The sequence below is a fragment of the Haliotis cracherodii genome, unplaced genomic scaffold (assembly GCF_022045235.1).
Source record: "Haliotis cracherodii isolate W230 unplaced genomic scaffold, xgHalCrac1.p SCAF_1, whole genome shotgun sequence".
NCBI classification, from domain to species: domain Eukaryota; kingdom Metazoa; phylum Mollusca; class Gastropoda; order Lepetellida; family Haliotidae; genus Haliotis; species Haliotis cracherodii.
In genome coordinates this window covers 31,830,370-31,852,252 of record NW_027266264.1, presented here as the reverse complement: position 1 = coordinate 31,852,252, position 21,883 = coordinate 31,830,370, and the positions used below count along the sequence as shown (strand labels likewise).

General features: G+C 42.5%; 2 protein-coding genes across 4 annotated transcripts; one reads left to right on the top strand and one right to left on the bottom strand.

Moving 5' to 3' along the window:
• Positions 1 to 67: 67 nt before the first annotated feature.
• LOC139475971 (caspase-10-like) lies at positions 68 to 12,348 on the top strand. 3 transcript variants are annotated; one of them, XM_071259209.1, is made up of 5 exons: positions 68 to 296; positions 4,954 to 5,273; positions 7,022 to 7,377; positions 7,750 to 8,155; positions 10,569 to 12,348. In XM_071259209.1, exons 2-5 carry the CDS (start codon positions 4,964 to 4,966, stop codon positions 11,309 to 11,311), a joined length of 1,815 nt encoding a protein of 604 aa, XP_071115310.1. In that variant the 5' UTR covers positions 68 to 296; positions 4,954 to 4,963; the 3' UTR covers positions 11,312 to 12,348. The 3 variants fall into 3 exon arrangements, with proteins under 3 accessions (XP_071115310.1, XP_071115293.1, XP_071115302.1); XM_071259192.1 differs by lacking the exon at positions 68 to 296 and adding an exon at positions 995 to 1,153; XM_071259201.1 differs by lacking the exon at positions 68 to 296 and adding an exon at positions 3,606 to 3,696.
• A 408-nt stretch (positions 12,349 to 12,756) lies between these two features.
• On the bottom strand, positions 12,757 to 16,411 carry LOC139463562 (scavenger receptor class F member 1-like). Its single transcript, XM_071244838.1, has 4 exons — positions 16,372 to 16,411; positions 14,945 to 15,781; positions 13,818 to 13,938; positions 12,757 to 13,000 (listed from the first exon to the last, which is right to left on the bottom strand). The coding sequence occupies exons 1-4, from the start codon at positions 16,409 to 16,411 to the stop codon at positions 12,757 to 12,759; spliced, it is 1,242 nt and encodes a 413-aa protein (XP_071100939.1).
• Between the last annotated feature and the right edge of the window lie 5,472 nt (positions 16,412 to 21,883).

The following is a 21,883-nucleotide window of genomic DNA, read 5'->3' as shown; positions in this document are numbered from 1 at the left end:
TCAAAGTTTGCGAAAGGTCGGTCTGACGTGACCCGTAATGGGATGTACTCAGATCTTGATATATTTTGGATGGCTTTCCAGAAAGTATCCGGTCCAATAACATTCCGGAACTAAAATGGATAAACGGAAACCTAACTCTTCATACTGTGATAGTACAGAAAGCCCTCGCGCACAGGAAGAGTGCTAACTGACGAAGGTTTATAATTGGGTCAAGCTTGTCGAAAGAGCGTACAAAAATGAAGATCGGATGGTTATAATATGTGACGTGGATTACTGTATGCCATCGCACCCCGACGGTATGGTTTATATTGCTAATGCTATCAGTAACTTCCTTGCCTGTCCCAAACTTGATCACTTACATGTTTTATTGCTTACTGCCGGATAAAACAACGTACAACCAGTCACTAGGGCTGGGACGAGTCCGAATTGACTACCCGGGTACCCACCCCCTATTACACGACCCTACCCGGGTACCCAATGTAGGTCTCAAGAGATAGTACAAAATGTCCCACTGGGCATTTTTTTTCCATAGCACTGGTAAAACGTATTTAGATACATGTATTACAAATCTGGTCATGCATACACTGAAGTTGACTCAAGTTATGTCTTTATTCAAAGATATGAAAAGTCAGAAGGAATGGGTGCATAGTCAGAAAGAATGCGAACATTTGTGACTTGTAGTATAACCATAGAGTTCCAGATACTTTTTCTCATTAAACAATATATCACGTGACTAACCACGGGTCGGGTAGTCCTGTGGGTACTCGGGTCCTACTCAGTACCCACCCGACCCGGGTACCCAAAATAACCCGTCCCAGCCCTACCAGTCACTACAAGTATTTATAAAATAGTATGTCCTACGTGTAGAAGATTTGGCCGTTGAAACGTATTTTACTGCTTAGTCACTCCCGAATTCCCTATAGTCTAGATGTGTGTCACTTTGCATAAGGCACACGACCTCAATGCGCATGCTCATTAAAATGCACACTTGTAGTTTCGTATTCGGAATATACGGCTGCTAAATTTAGAGTCAGCTACGCGACATGGATTTTACAGCTGGATGTCTTACACACACATGTAGGTACAGTATTTCGTGGGAATCTGCAAACCACTGGGAAAGTTAATCCTGTTGTCTTCGGCGACGAAATACCCGGTACGTATTGTAAAATTGCTTTCCTTTTCCAGGCGGCGGGGCTTGATGTGGCTCTACTGCTGTGAGGCGGCCCGAGAGGGGTTTTGTTCGCGTACTATTGACCTCATATCTGGTGTGTATGTCTGTGAAGCGAAGCAGGACAACACACAATCATCAGTGCCGAGAAACGCTATATTTAATGTGTAGACATTATGACTGGGCAATCAAGACTTTCTGTCGTCTCTTAGAATTATTCGAAAACGATATGTAATGATTTGAGTGTTTGTTTGTTGTTTAACGCCGACCTCAAGATATATAGATTTTTATACTTTACAGGCCTTAGTATGCGCTCACTGATACTTATACTTTACAGGCCTAAGTATGAGCAAACTGATACTTTACAGACCTTAGTATGAGCTCACTGATACTTTACAGGCCTTAGTATGAGCTCACTGATACTTATACTTCACAGGCCTTAGAATGAGCTCACTGAACTTTACATGCCTTAGTATGAGCTCACTGATACTTATACTTTACAGGCCTTCGTATGAGCTCACTGATACTTATACTTTACAGGCCTTAGAATGAGCTCACTGATACTTTACATGCCTTAGTATGAGCTCACTGATACCTTACAGGCCTTAGAATGAGCTCACTGATACTTTACAGGCCTTAGTATGAGCTCACTGATACTTTACAGGCCTTCGTATGAGCTCACTGATACTTATACTTTACAGGCCTTTGTATGAGCTCACTGATACTTTACATGCCTTAGTATGAGCTCACTGATACCTTACAGGCCTTAGAATGAGCTCACTGATACTTTACAGGCCTTAGTATGAGCTCACTGATACTTTACAGGCCTTTGTATGAGCTCACTGATACCTTACAGGCCTTAGAATGAGCTCACTGATACTTATACTTTACAGGCCTTCGTATGAGCTCACTGATACTTATACTTTACAGGCCTTAGAATGAGCTCACTGATACTTTACATGCCTTAGTATGAGCTCACTGATACCTTACAGGCCTTAGAATGAGCTCACTGATACTTTACAGGCCTTCGTATGAGCTCACTGATACTTTACAGGCCTTCGTATGAGCTCACTGATACTTATACTTTACAGGCCTTTGTATGAGCTCACTGATACTTTACATGCCTTAGTATGAGCTCACTGATACCTTACAGGCCTTAGAATGAGCTCACTGATACTTTACAGGCCTTCGTATGAGCTCACTGATACTTATACTTTACAGGCCTAAGTATGAGCTCACTGATACTTTACAGGCCTTAGTATGAGCTCACTGATACTTTACAGGCCTTAGTATGAGCTCACTGATACCTTACAGGCCTTCGTATGAGCTCACTGATACTTTACAGACCTAAGTATGAGCTCACTGATACTTATACTTTACAGGCCTTCGTATGAGCTCACTGATACTTTACATGCCTTAGTATGAGCTCACTGATACTTTACAGGCCTTAGAATGAGCTCACTGATACTTTACAGGCCTTAGTATGAGCTCACTGATACTTATACTTTACAGGCCTTAGAATGAGCTCACTGATACTTTACAGGCCTTAGTATGAGCTCACTGATACTTTACGGGCCTTAGTATGAGCTCACTGATACTTTACAGGCCTTAGTATGAGCTCACTGATACTTTACAGGCCTTAGTATGAGCTCACTGATACTTTACAGGCCTTAGTATGAGCTCACTGATACTTTACCGGCCTAAGTATGAGCTCACTGATACTTATGCGTTACAGGCCTTAGAATGAGCTCACTGATACTTTACAGACCTAAGTATGAGCTCACTGATACTAATGCGTTACAGGCCTTAGTATGAGCTCACTGATACTTTACAGGCCTAAGTATGAGCTCACTGATACTTATGCGTTACAGGCCTTAGAATGAGCTCACTGATACGTATACTTTACAGGCCTTAGTATGAGCTCACTGATACGTATACTTTACAGGCCTTAGTATGAGCTCACTGATACTTTACAGGCCTTAGTATGAGCTCACTGATACTCCAAGATATGTAAATTTTACAGGTCGTCGTGAATATACCCAATAGATACAATTTACAGGCCGAACAGAAAGCTCCCCATTCCTTACACGTTACAAACCGACATGCGTCGTGCTGATACGTTAATGCTGGACATTACATCTACTACCATTCACCTGATAAGACTACTGAACTTCTTTCGTTGCGTCCTGATTCATTGAATACATTGTTAATGTTAATAGCAAGATAGTCCGAGCAAGAGTAGCTTAATGTAGAAACAATGCTGATTAAGAGGGGAAAATGTGCGAGATTAATGCATCGATTTTTCCTGCACTAACTGCACTCATGACGTCAAACTGCACCTTGTCGTGCTGATAGTAAAGCATCTACGTTGTTGAGTTACTATCGACACGGAGGCGTCACACTACTTCCTGGTCCGAGGTCCACGCCGCAAGCGTGAGTTAACATAACCGCAGCTGGTCATATATTGTCCAACTTCTGAGAATGTGTTACTGTTTGTAAGATTGTAACAGGAGAGATATCGCTGAAAGGTAAATAAGCAGAGCTCACTTATTTACTTCGTGTAATAGGTAACATTAACAGTGTCCCGTCAGGTGCACCCGAATTACCGTATTTCCTCGATTAAAAACCCGTGCATTGCCTACAGGCGCTCTTTAATACCGCTGTTAAATCACAAAGATAATGACGATGAGAATTCCGTGAATAAAAACTACCCTGCCTTTAATCGAGGAAATAGGGGAGTTGCGGCATCAGATGTCTGTGTTCATATGCGTGCATCTGATAATACATACCGTATTTTATTGACTTGGGGGTAAAGAGTGCCTGGCGTATAATCGAAGAAATACGGTTTAGGGTTTAGGTCACTTCTATTGTCAGGGGCAGCTATTTATTGACATGTATGCCACTTTACTATTTACAAATCCACGTTACTGCGTCCAAAATCACAAAAATACGTTGTCTTTGTATAAAATGTGTTGAGATCTAAACGTGTGTTAAAACTGTTGGTCTTATCATTACTGGTGTAATACCCCTTGGTGAAATTCGCCATAACGAGGATCTTCACGCGTCGTGGTCACAGTCACTGGCCCATTGTTCGTGTAACTGGTGCGAGTTGGGAGGGTACCGGATCTAAAATATGTACCCGTAGAAGTCAGACATTCCTCAGACTCATCTAAAAGTATTTTAGAGAATAATTAATTTCGCATGTTTAAAGGACTTGCCCTAAGACGCCATTGTGTGAATGCGTCTGTAAATCGTGTTTCAAGAGTGAGTGGGTGAATTGAGTTTGAACATTATTCCAGCTGGGCCAACCGGGATTCAAACTCACAATCACAGGTTTCTGGCGTGCCCAAGGGACGCAACTCTGAACAAGAGCACAGTCGGGGATGAAATCCATTCTAAGCCAAGTCTCTCTGATAATTTTAATGCCTTGGTTTAAATATATTAGAAAAAAAATAGTCTAAGGTCGAAATGAATATGAATTGAACTTTTGAACATGTATTGATTACATAAGCTCACAAAAGTTGTCGGGCGAATTGTGTTTATTGTTTTGAATGAAAGTTGAGAGTTATTTCCTTTCCAATGTTAAGTTTTTATTTTCATTTAGACAATTAGTTATGAGGACTTGATTTGCGTGTAACTGAAATATTTTTGCAAAGCAGTGTTGCACACACCCAAATCACTCACTTGAAAGTACTGCATGTCTCTTGTGTTGCTCATGATTCCGTATTCTCGTGTCTATATATTGTATCATTAAACATGCGCCCTTTCTTCCTTCACGTGTGTAGCTGTACGACAATGACTCGTGACACGTACGTTGCTGACCTGACCTTGAAACTACTTGAGCGCATCCATGACAGGGTGAAGGCATCAATCCGTCCTCAGGTCGACGTGGAAGGGGCAGCCAGACAGTTTGAAAAGAACATTCAAATTACATTGGAAAAAGCTTTAAACAAGTCACTCGATAATCTAGAACGAAGGTATCTCAAGTACGCAGAGGAATGCATCCCGATCACTGAAAACAAGCAGTTTAAACAGATGACAAGGTCAATATCAAGGGCCGAAAAAGACGTGGAAGCCAACTTTCATGAAGGTCGAACAGGATTCGGTAAGTTCACCAAGGACGATCAGAAGCTTCCACTGCAACACGTCATAGACCAGGCCATCTTCCCGAGGCAAGAAAGTTAACTGACTGTAAAAGTCCAGTTTCCACCCTTGTCGAACTAGGCTGGTATTATGGAGTTACATTTTGGCTGGACAAACCGCATAGTCCAATCAAAATCGCGCAACGAAATCGAAATCCGGTTCTTAAACTGTCATGCAGATTTCGGTTGATTGCAGGATTTGCAAAGCATGTGCACCGCCAACTCGTTGTCAGCAGATATTTTCCTAATCTTTTCATGTTTTAATTCAAGGTGCTCACGTGAGTTGATGCACTTCGCGATGTAAGACCCGTTTTATCACAATATAGATACTGATTTTAGATCAGATCGTCCTGACTGGGCGCCGCCATTTTGTTTTAAACAAATGCAAGTGATACGAGAGGGAGAATCTGATTGGTCCTTAGGAGAAGCATAGAAGGGACATAATTCGTAATATCCACTGGTGGCGCTACGATCGGGCCCAGGAATTCCAGCATAGTTCGGCAAGGGTGGAAACTGAACTTTTGTAGTCAGTTAACTCCCTTGTTAACTCCCGTTTTACAATGACATCCTAGCTACTATCGTTACTCCAAAAGTTTAACATATATTAATGTCAGTCGTAGCAAAGGGGTTGAGGAGAAGGAGGTCATATTGCCAGTCTTTCTCTCATGGGTTGAGGGATTGTCCGCCCGTTGAGAGTGTGTCCTAGCCCACCTGATTTATTGTTCGGGTGTGAGAACGTGTCATATTTATCTCTTAAACCCCAGCGGCCTGTGGTGAGAGAGGGTGTCTGTGGTGAGAGTATCTCCGGCTTATGTAGCTGGACTGTCCCTCGTGGTTAAGAGATTGTCCACCCAATGACATAGTCCACTTTGAATAACGCCCCTATTCTACTTTGAGGTACTGTCCGTTTGACACCAAATGAGAACGATGAATTGCAAAATAACTCAAAATCCAGAAAAGTTGTATGAAACATCAATACGGTACTTGACCATGAATACCCTGTACCGTACAAAATCTGAATTTTGTTTAATTTAAGACCCATGACGGATGAAGTTCTTTAAGAAACTATCATGTAATTTTGTATAGAAATGTACAAATGAGAACGATGAATTGCAAAATAACTCGAAATCCAGAAAAGTGTATGAAACATCAAACGGTACTTGACCATGAATGCCCTGTACACAACAAAATCTGAATTTTGTTTATTTTAAGACCCATGACGGATGAGGTTCTTTAAGAAACTATCATGTTATTTCGTATAGAAATGTGTAGTCAAACGGACTGTAGTCCAGTTGTAGGATTTCATTGGACTCTAAGAAAACCGAGGCAAACAGCTTGTCAGCTCATGGAACAGACTTTGTATTCTTCCCAGGAGGGGCGGTCGGGTAGCCTAGTGGTTAAAGCGTTTGCTCGTCACACCGAAGACCCGGGTTCGATTACCGACATGGGTACAATGTGTGAAGCCCATTTCTGGTGTCCACCGCCGTGATATTGCTGGAATATTGCTAAAAGCGGCTTAAAACCGAACTCACACTCACACACTCTACATCCTATGTAGTTAGGCTTAGAACTTTTCAGCCGTTCCTCGTAGCTGTGAATTTTCCACAATACCGCCATTAAAGCTTTTAGATATTAGATTTTTCAAACATTAGGATGTTTTCTTATTTTAATATTTATGTTATACTTATGTTAATACGAAACCAACTCTCAGTTGCAGGGATAGGCGATATCCAGAGGAAACTGCTGAAGGAGTGTTTTTATGACCTTGTAGACAATTTGGATCTTGAAGGAACTAATCTGCTGGACATTCTACATCAGGAACACATTATGTCAGAATCTGACGACAGGAGCATTCGAGCAAAAACATCTGCACGCGACAAAAATAGAGACTTTTTGGAAATTATATGTGATAAATTATCACCGGAAGAGTTCAATTATACGTTCCTACCAGCAGTTCAGAAAGACCATCCACATTTGTTTACCAAATTAGTAGAAAAATTGTCCGAAATGGAAGAAAGTTTTGAAGAAAAGCAGTGCTTGTCGTGCAGAGTTAGAGATAATGTTCAGGTACATATGGATTATTAATCATCTAAAAAACCCTACCTCTGTCACATCATTGCCACAATCCTGTTCGCTGGGCAGGGGAAGACTATTACACATACGACTGATGATGAATAGCTGACAGTGAAGAAGACTTCTGTTGAAAATGTAAAGATTTTTATAGTGTGATGACAGCCAGAATATAGGATTACGGCAATGATGTTACGGATGTAGCATTATTAACAATGATAACTATTGTTTGATGTCTGAGATCTGTGTCACTTTGGACTTTCCGTCTGTATTCAGCTGATACACCATCCTAAAACTGAAATACTTTTATGAGCAGCGTTAAACCCAACTCATTAACTAATGCGTTATAACCTAATTTCCAATGTGAAGGTACATCGACTTGCAAAGCCTCTTCTGAAGAGGAAAGCAATCCATCTATCGCTGCACGCCGATCTATGCAGAGGGGGGCTATCAAACAGATGCAAGTGGGGAGAACTCGAAAGCGGTGAAGTTAGTCATGAAGATATCATTGAAGCGCTGAACAAGAGATATCCGAACTATCATAAACAGTTCAAACAAGAAGGACGAACTTCTTTAGAATGTTATTGTCAACACAAACCCAAGGAACAGGACGTTGTGGATTACACCGAAATTGCAGATTTTGGCGATGTGGTTGATTCTCCCAATAATACTCCGTCAGAAGATCCATCTACAACAGGATCTGAAGTTGAGATGCGGGATGTTGATGAATTTGTTGCACAGACTCTCCAGGGCGGAAACGTTATGAAGGAGGAGGGTAAGCTTTGATGAGTGAGCGAGAGTATGGTTTTAAGCTGCTTTAAGCATTGTTCCTGCAGTGCCACAGCGGGGACATCTGAAATGGGCTTCACGCAGTGTACCCAAGTTGGGAATCGATGCAAGGTCTTCGGCTACCCTACCGCCCTGACTAGTACAGATGAGAATACGAGTGAGTGGTGTTATAAGTAGGTTAATGCTCATAACGGTGCAGTTGGGGGTTGGGGTTGGGGGGGCAATAAGAATTGGCTTCATACATTCGTCCTATGTTGGTAATCATACACGCGTGAACTTTTTGACCACTTATCTTCCCCACAACCTGAATAAGACTAAAAATGTACAAAATGCATGTATCCAAATGCATAAAAAAGATGTCCATTCCAATGTTGAGGAATTTTCAATTGATATAAAAATGTCTGGTTTTCTAGGAACAAGTTGCATAGATACTGTGGAATATATACTCTTCAAAAAAAGAAACTTGACACTGACTTTCAAAATGTAATATAATGCGATTGTTTCAAATTAGGACACAGAAACCATAACTGAAACACTGTTTGAAGATCAATGTACACAATGTTCAAAACATTAATTGTGTCACCTAGACAGACTAATACAGTTACACGATACAGTTAATGTCACAGGGGTACAGAAAATGTCAGTATCGCTTGACACCGACGACCCATAGATGCAATCAAGTTGTCCATAACATGCTGTTAGATGTGCTGTTAGATGTGCCATTCATGCTGAAGTGCATCAAGCTGCGCCGGAAATGTATTGGGCGGTGGATTCCTTCTGCGAACGCGTCGATCCAACTCGTCCCACAGATGCTCAATCGGGGACAAATCTGGTGACTGGGCTGGCCAAGGTAATGTCTGGATGTTGTTGTGCTGTAAGAAGTCCTGACAAACACGTGCAATATGCGGTCGAGCGTTGCCCTGCTGGAACTGTCCGCCATGAACCTTGACGTGAGGAAGAACGTAAAGCTGTAGGATCAAGTCTCTGTAACCCACACCTGTCACATGCACGAGAGGCGTCCTACCACCGTGATGAATTCCGGCCCATACCATGACACTCCCGCCACCGAATGGGACAACCTGCTTCACACAGTTGGGAGCGTAACGTTCACCCCGACGTCTGTAGACACGTGCGCGCCCATCAGCACGTGTGAGTAGGAAACGGTTTTAGTCAGTAAACAGTACATTTCTCCATCTTGCACGTGCCCACCTAACCCTCTGTTGGCACCAAAGCAGACGGTCCGCCAGATGACGTGGGGTCAATACATGACGTCAAACAGGTTTTCGTGCAAAAAAAGAAGTCCAGCCTCCCTCAGTCTGTTGCGTACCGTTTGATCTGATATTTTGCGTACCCCAGGGATCTGTGTGGTTGTAGACGTGGCTGTGGTAGTGCGGTCTCGGAGGTGTCGCAGCCGGATGTATCGATCTTGTGCTTGGGTTGTCACCCTTGATCTTCCTGACGTTGGTCTGCCGTCAACTCTGTTGGTGTTGTTGTATCGGGTCCACAGTACGGAGATGACGCCAAAAAGCCTGGCCACTTCTTGCTGAGTTGCTCAAGCTTGTAATCTCCCAATGGCGTTGTTCCGTTGAGCTGCATTCAGTCTTGGCATTCTGTCACCGCCTCTACTGCCGTTAATAAGGACTGTATGAACAGCTGTTGATGTGGATTTTTATACCCATTCAGCAGGGGGGCCTGCATGCCTAAATGCAGGATCCTGTGCTGCACGTTTTTTACAGGCGGTTGCGTTTGGATGAAGCTGCTTTGCGTGTGTTTTCGCGAATTATAGACACATCATCTTTCTGTTTGACTTATTTGGTTCTCATTTAATGTAATTATTTAAGATATTTGGCAAAAAGTGGTTTTACATCTATGTCAAGACCGTCTCCGTGGTCTAGTGGTAGAGCGTCCGCCCGGAGAGCGGAAGGCCCGGGGTTCGATTCCCGACCGCGTCATACCAAAAGACGTTAAAAGATTGTACTTGTTGTTACCCTGTCTGGCGCTCGGCATTAAGGGGCTAAAACAAGTGACTGGTCGGCTCGGAGTCAGTATACTGTGTCTGAGTGGGATATTCATGTTAAACTGCGGCATGATATCTCAGTGAGCTAGCACTATAAATCGGCATCAGTCCGGTCTAGTACAAGCAGCCACACACACACACACACACACACACACACACACACACACACGTGCACGCACGTCGCTATATAAGTGCAATAATCTTGGACGCGACGTTAAACCCCATTTCACCTCACCTCACCTCACATCTATGTCAAGTTTCTTTTTTTTGAAGAGCGTATTAAAGATTGAAACCTAATTGAGGTCTTGTGTGGTTATCGTTATTGGGTGTCCTTATCTCAATTCGAACCAACTTCAATCAGTTCTTACTGATAATGTTTCAGAGTACGTAGTGAGACAAGGTAGTGGCCGTGGAATATGTCTCATCATCAACAACATAGAGTTCTCCACCCCAAGGTTCCGAACAAGGTCAGGATCAGAGGTTGATGAGGACAAACTGTATACAACATTCACCAGGCTGGGATTTCTAGTCGTGAAGGAACGCGATTTAACTTCAGATGGTATTAGAGCTCGTATTCTAGAGTTTTCAAAACACACCGATCACTCAGGATACGATGCCTTTATTTGCTGCCTGCTGACTCACGGGAATAACAACGTCCTTTACGGCACTGATGGGGCGTCATTGCCTTTGTCTGAGATTACTTCTGAGTTCACAGCAAGACAATGTCCATCACTTGCAGGTAAACCCAAGATATTCTTTGTCCAAGCCGACAGAGGCAAAGCTCGTATGCTTGGTTTGAAACTACCCAGAAAGATGTCAGAAGCTGAAGGAGGTGATGGAGAAGAAGCTCAGATCGTTGCAGACGAGGCCGACTTCCTCATCGGATACTGTACCCCTCCCGGGTACGCAAGCTACAGGCACAGGTCACAGGGTAGCTGGTATATCAAGAGGCTGTGTGAAGTTCTAGACTCTTCTGCTTCGGACAATCACGACCTTCTGACAAATCTGGTGGCAGTGAACTCCAAAATTGCTGGATCAGTTGGCCATAAAAAAGAAAAGCAGGTAGCAGCTCCGATGTTTACGTTAACGAAATCCCTGTTTCTCACCATTGACCCTTCTGTCTGAATGTATGAAAGGTGTTTGATCGAATCATAGGAGACGTAGATGTTACAGCAAACATTAAAGAAGAATCCTGATGCCATCGCCTTTAAAAACTTTTATCCTGCATATTTTCAAGGCCAGGGTTCGATTCACCACATGGGTACAATGTGTGAAGCCCATTTCTGGTGTCCCCCGCCGTGATATGCTGGAATATTGCTAAATGCGGCGTAAAACCAAACTCACTTGCTCACTCGCTCAAGAAGCGAGTTGGATTGTGAGTTAATAAAATATGTGTAAGTGTGACATCATGACGACAGGACGATGATGCTGTCCGTGCGGGTTTACTGAAGAAAGATAAGGCCCTGTCTTTTAGTACACCTTTTCAGTCTAGGTCTAAATGTTTGTGAAATGGAGACGCCTAAGTATGTAAATGATTTATTTTTAACCGACCATACCAGTAACGTCTTGTTTGAAGGACCTTATTCATACGTCTCGGACTACACAATCAATCGTGAATCTTGCATTATGCAGCAGTTATATAGAAGCTTTATGTGGCTTTCTGTAAAAAGGATGTTCTTGGCAAACCAGTGGTTGACATTACGAACAACGATCAGTGTTATCCTGGCACGACACGAATTACTTTGTGCACGTTTATGTATTCTTTGTATTGATACATATCGATGCATGATCTCAGTGTAAAGCGTTGCAGCACACTGTGGGCGATTTGTTACACCCAACAGTTTACGATCAAACGTTAATTGATTGATGAACATGTGAATGTTGTTGTTAAGCAGAGGACACTGTCCAGTTGTTACTGATGTTGTTATGGTCCATTCCATCTTTTATCCAGATACAGTTCAACATTTTATGATTCCACATCTGGTCAGGGAAAGACTGTTCGCGGTGATAATTATAAAGACTAACACATGACTAATGTAAATGCACATGTACGTGTGTCATTGGAATATCATCATCTTGTAAAAAATACCAATGGCCAGAAAATATAAAGTATACTAATATAACTCAACACTATTTTCAGGAATAAAATTATGTTTATGATATATCGATGTTTTCTCACAGACAAGCTTATATATTTTGTAGTTACAACGTTAATGAGACGTTAACTCAATGTAACGCTATTTGTGACGCTTTGAAACAATAGACCGCCTCCGTGGTGTAGTGGAAAGAGCGTCAGCCCGAAGAGTGAAAGGACCCTGGTTGAATCCCGTAAATTGTTGGTATCCTATCGTGCCGCGCAATCGGCATTAAGCGGATCAAACAAGGACTGGTAGTCTCGGAGTGTTATAATGTGAGTTAGTAGGGTATCCGTGTTAAACTGCGGCATGGTATGTCAGTGAGTTACCACAATATAACCGGGATACCTGTATGCATTAACGTAACAATTTAAGTGAAAGCATCTTACATGCAACATTAAACCACATTCACATTCAAAACTACAATGACCAATTTTACTGCAGGTCATTATAATTGATACTGTGCGTGTATCTCAAAGACTCATAACGAACTGGGATGTCTCGGTAACGTCCATCACGCTGGGTTCTGATGTCACCAAGACTGGTGTGGATACCGTCATAGTAGACGTCAGCCTCTTGTAAATGCGTTAATCCGGATTGAGAATGCCTTTGTGCGTTATTCACCGAGTAGATATAATCCAAACCCGTTCGTTTATTTGGTTTCATCTGCGATAGTCTCCTGAAACATAGAGTAAACCTCTTTAATAAGGACGGCGATCGTGAGTTTGTCCGGAATAACGAATGTTAAGTACGTAGACACGTTCCCGTGATTAGTTTACATATAGACGCAACTGTAATCTGTCGAAAGACATGGTTGCGGATTAACGGTGACTGAAATAACGGGGTTTCTCTGTAAGGGTCACATGTGTACAAATATGTATTTATATTTAAAAGTAAAACAAGGAAGAATTAGTGACTCATCAATGTTTAGCGAGAGATATATTTTCCTCAAGGAAGTACAACCATTAAACAACATTGTAAAATTACCCTGAACTAAAGCAGAACAGTTCCTGTTAATTTCCAACTGGCCAAAATGCAAGCATGCCACGTTATATGACATATTAACGGTACATCATAACGGATGAAGGGGAGATGTCAATTTTCTTTGAAATCAGGATAGCATATGTTCAATTATTTGGGATTATTGAAATCATCATCAAACAGGCAGAATCATCTGTTATGGGTTCGCATCCCAAATTCATCCTGGTTATGATTCATTACTCACACATAATATAAACATCCGCGGGCACAGGTGGCCCAGTCGTCGAAGGCGCCGCAATTGAGGCCTTCAGGCATATAACTGATGATCGTGGGGTCGAATCCTGGTTCGCCATGTTCAAGTTTCTAGGTTTGTCAGCAACCTACTCGTGCGCGTTCGTTTCACCAAAGTGGTAAACGTCAAAGACCTGCGTCACTTCGGACTTTCCTCCCACATCAAGCAGACACGCCGTGATATCACTGAAATACTGTTAAAATCGGCGTTAACTCTCACTCACCCTTTATTTAAACATCCAACATACCACGTTTGCTGGGCACACCATGCAGTGAGAAACAGTCCAAAGGCCAAGAGGATACAAGCGAAAATGAAACTAGTCCTTCTGATCGCGGAAGAGGAGTCTGAAATACGAAATGTGTTTTATGTATAATATGTCACCGTGACCTTTCGATTTAGTGACCGCCTAAAAATTCCAGCAATATCACGACGGGGGACACCAGAAATTGGCTTTACACATTCTATCCATTTGGGGTAATCGAACCCGGGTCTCGTTCGTGGCGAGCGAACACTTTAACCACTAGGCTATACCTACAACCCTATCACTGACATTGAACTACTCTTCCCTCTGATATTTTTTTCTACATTTGACACAAAAAACAACCACCCGCCCATTCCGATTTAGATTATTGTTATCAGGTACGGGTGGTCAGGGCCGCTGACTTGGTTGATGCATGTCATCGGATCGATGCTTATGATGTCAATCACTGGATTGTCTGGTCCAGACTCAATTATTTACAGACCGCCGTCATATGGCTGGAATATTGCTGGGTTCGGCGTAAAACAACAAACAAGCAAGCAAACATAGTGGAAGCCTAGATAACGAGAATCGGCTGTTTGGATTGGGGATTGTCTGCTGACACGTTATATATTCATTCTAACGTTTATTAATTAATTGAATGTGATAGTTGATGGACTATCCAAACGATTTTTTAAAAGTTTATGTTTCCATGAACTTAAAAAATGTTGCCTAGTACCGAATTTCTCTTTCCCGATTGTCTGATAAAAACTCGGATATACTCTATTGCACTTACACCTCCATAAACGCAACAACAATAAATTGAAGGAATTATGTAGAAATAAATAAGTTCAAAATAATAACTTCACAAACTGCTCGTTTAAGCATTTAAACAAACAACTGTAGACAAGGATACGAAATCGGCGGCACTATTCAGAGCAGTTATGCAACTCAAGGCCAACCCTGTCCATTATCGGCATATTGTTTTCGGTCTATTGGAATCATAAGCGGAAAACAATTACTTGGTTAGCCACTCAAATTTCATGGAATAATTTACAATTTTTTTATGTCCGTGATAGATGTATGAATGTCAAAACAAATTTCAAACTCACATGCATCCCACCCTGTTGCTTCGTGTTGGACCACATTTGAACGTCCCGTGTTGGGAACTGGAGTCTTACTCTCTGACGTCACTGTGTTGTTGCTGCTGGAGACCCCGTAACTGGTAACGGTTGACGAAACTTTGGTTGTTGGCACGGTGATACAAGATGACCCCAGTTTACACTCACTACACGTGTTGCCGAATTGTGAACAGATGGCACAGTTGTCGGCACATTTTACTTCACACGTTCGACCACGGTAACCGGAAACGCAGCCATGACATCTCGCACCGGATGTCCACGACGGACATGCGCTGTTGACACAGTTCACGCACATGTTGGTAGAACACGCGGCCCCTGTCCAACCACTTCTACATCCTCTCCTGCACCTACCGTCATGATGATCACAGACCCTACCGAGACAACCAAAGCATTCCTGATTACAACGTTCTGTGAACCTTCCAGAGCGGCACTGACACTTGCCTAGCCACCGATGACACGAGTTTTGGATACAACCTTCTCCACATTTGTCTCCGCAGTATGGTCCATACCATCCTGGTGTACAGCCACCCAAGCAGACACCGGTCTTGAAGTCACATTTATTTTTACAGTGCACGTGACATGTCTTGTTGCACGTGTCACCATAGAAACCACCGAGGCAGCCGCTGATGCACACTCTCGCCTTGTTGCAGTGCCCCCATTGACAGTTTGGACACACAGTCTGGGTGTCACATTTCGGTCCGTTCCAGCCTTCTTCGCATCCATGTTTACAGAAGCCGGTGTTGTGACAGACGTCGTCGGCGCAGTGGTTCTCCGGCGGGCAAAAGATGGCCATAGATAGTTCAACTGCTGAAGATCGCCATAGAATATTACGAATGAAAGCACTGAATGAAAACATATTCTCGAATGTATTCCCTTGCAGTCGATTTGGAAATAAAATCAGCACGCATTTGAAAGAGTTGGAAATATAGTGGAACCCCGTTAATCCAGATTGTACCGCCCAGAGTAAATTCGCACATATGCATATGAACGAATTTCGGTTTCGTACCATTGAGTGAGTGAGTGAGTGAGTATGGTTTTGCGCCGCTTTTAGCAATATTCCAGCAATATCACGGCGGGTGACACCAGAAATGGGCTTCACACATTGTGCCCATGTCGGGAATCGAACCTGGGTCTTCGGCGTGACGAACTAACGCTTTAACCACTAGGCTACCCGACCGCCCCTCGTACTATTGAGTATCATGCCTTATACATAGTATTTGCCTGTCATGTATGTTTAGGGTAGGCATTCCTCAGCTGTGTTGATCTCAGTAATAGAGATGTAGAATTAAGATGTACATAAAATATTATTTGCTATAGTACACCCTGTCGATTAGGGCAAGTCGTCCCTATGGAGCTGAGCCAGTAGATCAAGGTAAAGTTTCACGTCTTGTACTTACCTAGAAGTGCCAATAGAAAGGTGGTGGCCATCACAGTCATCGGTGTTATCCTTTACACTATAGACAAGTAGCTTCTTGACTGGGTTGTAAAAACGCTAAAATGACAAATGACTCAGGTCTGGGAGATACCTGCCTGGTGTGGTTTCATCTTCCTTCTGTGCATGACACATTATTTGTCCGACCCTTTCACACCACAGCAGTTACCATAGTGAGAGTGCATGTGGTGACAGGGTTTTTGTTTGTTGTTTAACGCAGCACTCAGATTGATATACATCTTAAACTCGGGTTTTGTTTGACTTGTTTCAGTTTTACTGGGACAGCCAATTGGTCTAAACCAGTAAAAGTTGACAATTTCAGTGGCAATCTACTATGAGACTGACTAATTCAACCTGGCCAAATAAAACCTGTAGGAGTAACACATGACAATAGCCATATTGCATACACGAAAGTTGGTTGGCTTGTTGTTTAACGCTGCACTCAGCAATATTGCAGCCATATGACGGCGGTCTGTAAATAATCTAGTCTAACCAGACAATCCAGAGATTTATATCACGTGCATCGATCCACTCAATTGGGATCCGATGACAACCAAGTCAGCGTGGTGAAAAGTTGAAAGGTATATGGAAGACTCTCCAACATGTCTCTGAGAGTCATAATACATAGTTCATTTGTTATGAATCGCGTTATTTTCGTGATTTCGTGATTTTAACGAGTGATGATTAAGTGACGAGGCACAAATGAACGTTTGATAGGGTCTTGTGACCGGGCTAGCCACTCCAGGCGGACATTTGTCTCCTGCTCTAACTAAGCATCAACGACCCAAACACGATGAGGTCGTGCGTTTTCGTCCATGAGAATGAAGTCCGGTCCGATTGCACCAGATCTGTAAAGTCTAGACGTATCTCAATTCATAATTGAAAAGTACTTTGGCCCAGTCTTCGTCTGTCCAATTGATGTGTTCTTTAGCCCAATCCAAACGTGCCTGCCTGTGATGTTGGGTCAGTGGAATGCGAATGCATGCCCCCCGTGACCGGAGACCAGCTGGAGACCGGAGACGTTAAAGCCACTGGCGTTCCACATGTCAGTTCTAAGTGTGGTCGCAGTCACACAGTGATGACGTCTTGCTGCAATCAGGAGAAACCTGTCTTCCCGCCATTTCAATCTTTTTCTCTTTTTTTGGAAACTTTGAGTAGTATATTTATATATCTATCTTCAGTGGTTCAGGACAATTTATCAAAGACAAAAGCAATTGTCATCATTAACTAAGAAAACAATATGTGAAATGCTGGATCTCATTAATACCGGGGCACAGGTAGCCTGGTCGTGTAAGGCGCGGCAATTCATTGTGCAGAGTTGCGTCCCTTGGGTACGCCAGAAACCTATGAAAGTAAGTTCAAATTCCGGATCGCCCCGATTATGCTTCTTGGTTTGTCAGCATCATACCCGTGCTCGTGGCTTTCAACAAATTGGTAAACGTCCGAGTCCTGCGTCTCTTCAGGCTTTCCTCCCATATTAAGCTGACACGCCGTGATATAACTGAAATAACTGTTCAAAGCAGCGTTAAACCCAACTCACTTAGTCACTGGTTGATAACATCTTCGCATATTTTGGGGATAAGACATAAAAACAAGTAGGCATAAAGACATAAAGACATTGGAGCCAATTGTGACCCCCTTCTTGGTGATCTGTTTTTAAATGCATATGAACAGTAATTTCTGCTCGGATTGACAAAATCAAAACAAGTTAATTTGGCATATCAGGTATACCGACTAGCTTGTATTGTTCGATAACCATCAAATGACCAGTTAACTTCCAGTGAGACCGCCTTGTCTGTTTCATATTTGATCTATGCATAAAGATTTAGAGTGCAAAACTTTTCGACTGTATGGCAAGAATTATGACTTCAGCTTTCAAACAATCATCTTTCCCTTTTTGTTGGGGCGGTAGGGTAGCCTAGTGGTTAAAGCGTTCGCTCGTCACGCCGAAGACCCGGGTTCGATTCCCGACATGGGTAAAATGTTTGAAACCCATTTCTGGTGTCCTCCGCCGTGATATTGCTGGAATATTGCTAAAAGCGGTGTAAAACTCACTCCCTTTATGTAGAGCTATATCCCAGCAGCTCCTGCCCCGGGTGTCTACCTTTTACAACTTTCGAGGTAAAATCGAACAAGCTTTATCTACGAAGATTTTAAAGAGTGGCACACGATTCTTTTTCAAAGGTCGATTGATCAAGGTTACAACATTAAAGGCCTAAGTAAAGCTTTCAAAAATATTCTTGGGAAGACATGTCGAGGACATTTCCAAATTTGACGCATCATTGACAAAAATGATGTTCGATGCAATTCCTTATTTTCACTTATACCATACGTTCCTGTGTTTTTGTTGGTGAACAATTTGAATAGCCTTTGCATGTGTTTGCGACATGTGCCAACGTAGGAGCAGGATACGCTCACCTTTTCCCGAACACCTAGTATCACTGCTATTTGATCGGTGGCCCAGTTTTCTAAGAATTGCGTCCCTTGGGCATGCCAGAAACCTATCATTGTGGGTTCGAATCCCGGTTCGACCCGATTATGTTTCTAGGTTTGTCAGCACCATACCCGTGCTCGTGGGTTTCAACGAAGTGGTACGAAGACCTACGTCACTTCTGGATTTCCTCCCATATTAAACTGACACGCCGTGATATAACTGGAAATCTGTTCAAAGCGGCGTTAAACCCAACTCACTCACTCACTCACTCGATACAAATAAGCCATAGCTCATGCCGTGAACGCTCAATCTTCATTGCGCTGGGCCATGATTGTTGTTAGAGTCGACAAAACTTCATGTACCGGATCGGGTGATCAGGATCACAGACTTGGTTGATGCATGTCATCGGATCCCAATTGATTGATGCTCATGATATCAATCACTGAATTATCTGGTCCGGACTCGGTTATTTATAGACTGCCGTCATATAGCTGGAATGTTTCTGAGTGCGGCGTCAAACAACATACAAACAAATCATGGCACTGGGACAATAGAATTTCTAGTGAATGCGTCTTAAGCTAATGTATTACGGTAGTTCTACATTACGTGCCCATGCTGTACAGCTGACATGTAAGGAATAGTGTCAGGAACATCCTCGCATTCTCGATCTTTGGAAACCAGCTAAATGTGCAAATGATGCGGAATTACAAGATCGCAAGATTGTCCCTCACAATATTCCATAGACATTTAAAATATTTATTACCTTATCAGCAACGTATTTCTTGTCTAAATTCATAAATGAATGAACAAAGTGTTTATGACATTCACATTACTGTATTTTCAAATAACGTAAAACAAAGAAATATTTCAAGACACTGCAAGCGTATATCATGACATGGGTAAATACATTTTGTGGATATTAAATCATACAAAATAGTAGTTTTTAATTCCAGAATAAAGAAACGTTGTTTCAGAAGGTAGAAACATAAATTATGACCAAAAAAAAAGAAAAGAAATTGCAATGAAACCATAAAATATGTCAACTGGATGTTCCATAATTATATATTTCGTCACGATATGGCTGAAATACTGCCGATGTGACGTTAAATATTAACTCACTCACTCACCATAATTCTATAAATAAGGTAATTTTATCTTCGTGAGATTTAAACATACTTCAAGTTGGCTTTAATCACTCACAGTCTAATATTATCAATGTACGGTAGTGAGTGAGTGAGCATGGTTTTACGCCGCTTTTAGCAATATTCCAGCAATATCACGGCGGGTGACACCAGAAATGGGCTTCACACATTGTACCCATTTCGGGAATCGAACCCGGGTCTTCGGCGTGCCGAGCGAACGTTTTAACCACTAGGCTACCCTACCGCCCCTGTACGGTAGTGTAGTATCAAACCTGAAAAAAACATGGCCAAGAAGAGGTGAGGTGAAATGGGGTTTAACGTCGCGTCCAAGATTATTTCACTTATATAGCGACGTGCATGTACGTGTGTGTGTTTGTGTGGCTGCTTGTACTAGACCGGACTGATGCCGATTGATAGTGCTAGCTCACTGAGATACCATGCCGCAGTTTAACATGAATACCCCACTCAGACACAGTATACTGACTCCGAGCCGACCAGTCCTTGTTTTAGCCCCTCAATGCCGAGCGCCAGACACGGTAACAACAAGTACCATCCTTTAACGTCTTTTGGTATGACGCGGTCGGGGATCGAACCCCGGACCTTCCGCTCTCCGGGCGGACACTCTACCACTAGACCACGGAGGCGGTCTTGGCCAAGAAGAAGGGGGAGAGTGTATATGTACACTACTCTACAGTGTGAGGTAAGCTTCTGTTATATTCCTGTACATTGATTGTCACAGCTGAATGTGTTATGAATCTCATACATGTAAATGGATAGGGTGTTTCGCCATTTTTGCAATATTCCAGAAATATCCAGAGGGGATCGCCTAGAATGGGACGTTGATAGGAATTGAACCACGTCTATAACGTGACGAGCCAAGGCTCAAACAACTGGACCACCCTACCGCCCTTTGTCTGAATGGTAAGAATGTTACTTCATGCTAGCATTGCGAAATGTATCACTTTGAGCTTTCCTCAGACATTTAAGCTGACATGTCATGATATAACTGATATACTGTTCTATGCTAAGTTCATCTTCCGGAGGCGAGAGCGTCCACTAACCTTTTTATACAAGTCTTGTCTCGACCCTTGCCACATCAAGCCCACTTTTCTTTGCGAAATATGATTGGACAATCGCACTTATCGATAGTCCAATCAGGGAACGTTTCACCAAATCAACATCTGCGACTGGTACACCTTAGTATAAAAGTGATTTACCGCTGCCTGTCTTTGTTGACATGATTATGTCTTTTCCATCTTTTAAACACACCTCCCCACCCTACCCTCACCCCCTAACGATTGCCGTTGATTTTGTGTCAGCGGTGAAATCGCAAAATGTTTTCTGTATCTAATCGACTAGGTCGTCGCCTATGGTCGTCGCCATCTTTGGGAAGCTATACGAGATAAGACCAGCGATTTGATTGGATATTGCGTTTTCATTACAAGGGGCACAACTCGTGTTGTACGCGAGATGGCGCCAGGGTCGAGCCAAGATAAATTGCCTTGATGTGGCAAGGGTAGAAACTAGGCGTTGATATAGGCTGGGGTACACGCTGGATTCATCTTCTGTGTGATATAAATGATATCGTTAAAAGATTCCATCAAAACAAAAGAAACGGTGTAACTGGATTAAAGATAGATGGAACATCAAGTGTAGACGAAACACTTAAATCATAAAAAGTCAAAGAAAGAAAGACGATATGATTCAAACTTGAATAAAAGATATCGTTAATAGATTACAACAAAACAAAAGAAACAGTGTAACTGTATTAGAGATAGTTGGAACATCAAGTGTGGACGTAACACCATGAAGGGTCCATGGTAACACTGAAATCAGAAAAAGTCAAACAAAGAAAGAAAATATGATTCTATCTCAATAGAAACCGTGCATTACTACTACTA

Excerpts from the sequence above, each read along its gene's own strand:
- LOC139475971 (XM_071259209.1), top strand. The coding sequence starts at position 4,964 with ATGACTCGTGACACGTACGTTGCTGACCTGACCTTGAAACTACTTGAG. Across the intron at positions 5,274-7,021 it reads TGAAGGTCGAACAGGATTCG|TTGCAGGGATAGGCGATATC; the intron begins GTAAGTTCACCA and ends ACCAACTCTCAG. Across the intron at positions 7,378-7,749 it reads GAGTTAGAGATAATGTTCAG|GTACATCGACTTGCAAAGCC; the intron begins GTACATATGGAT and ends TCCAATGTGAAG.
- LOC139463562 (XM_071244838.1), bottom strand. The coding sequence starts at position 16,411 with ATGACTGTGATGGCCACCACCTTTCTATTGGCACTTCTAG. Across the intron at positions 13,939-14,944 it reads AGCAACAGGGTGGGATGCAT|ACTCCTCTTCCGCGATCAGA; the intron begins GTGAGTTTGAAA and ends TTCGTATTTCAG. Across the intron at positions 13,001-13,817 it reads GTTGGATGTTTAAATAAAGG|GAGACTATCGCAGATGAAAC; the intron begins GTGAGTGAGAGT and ends TCTATGTTTCAG.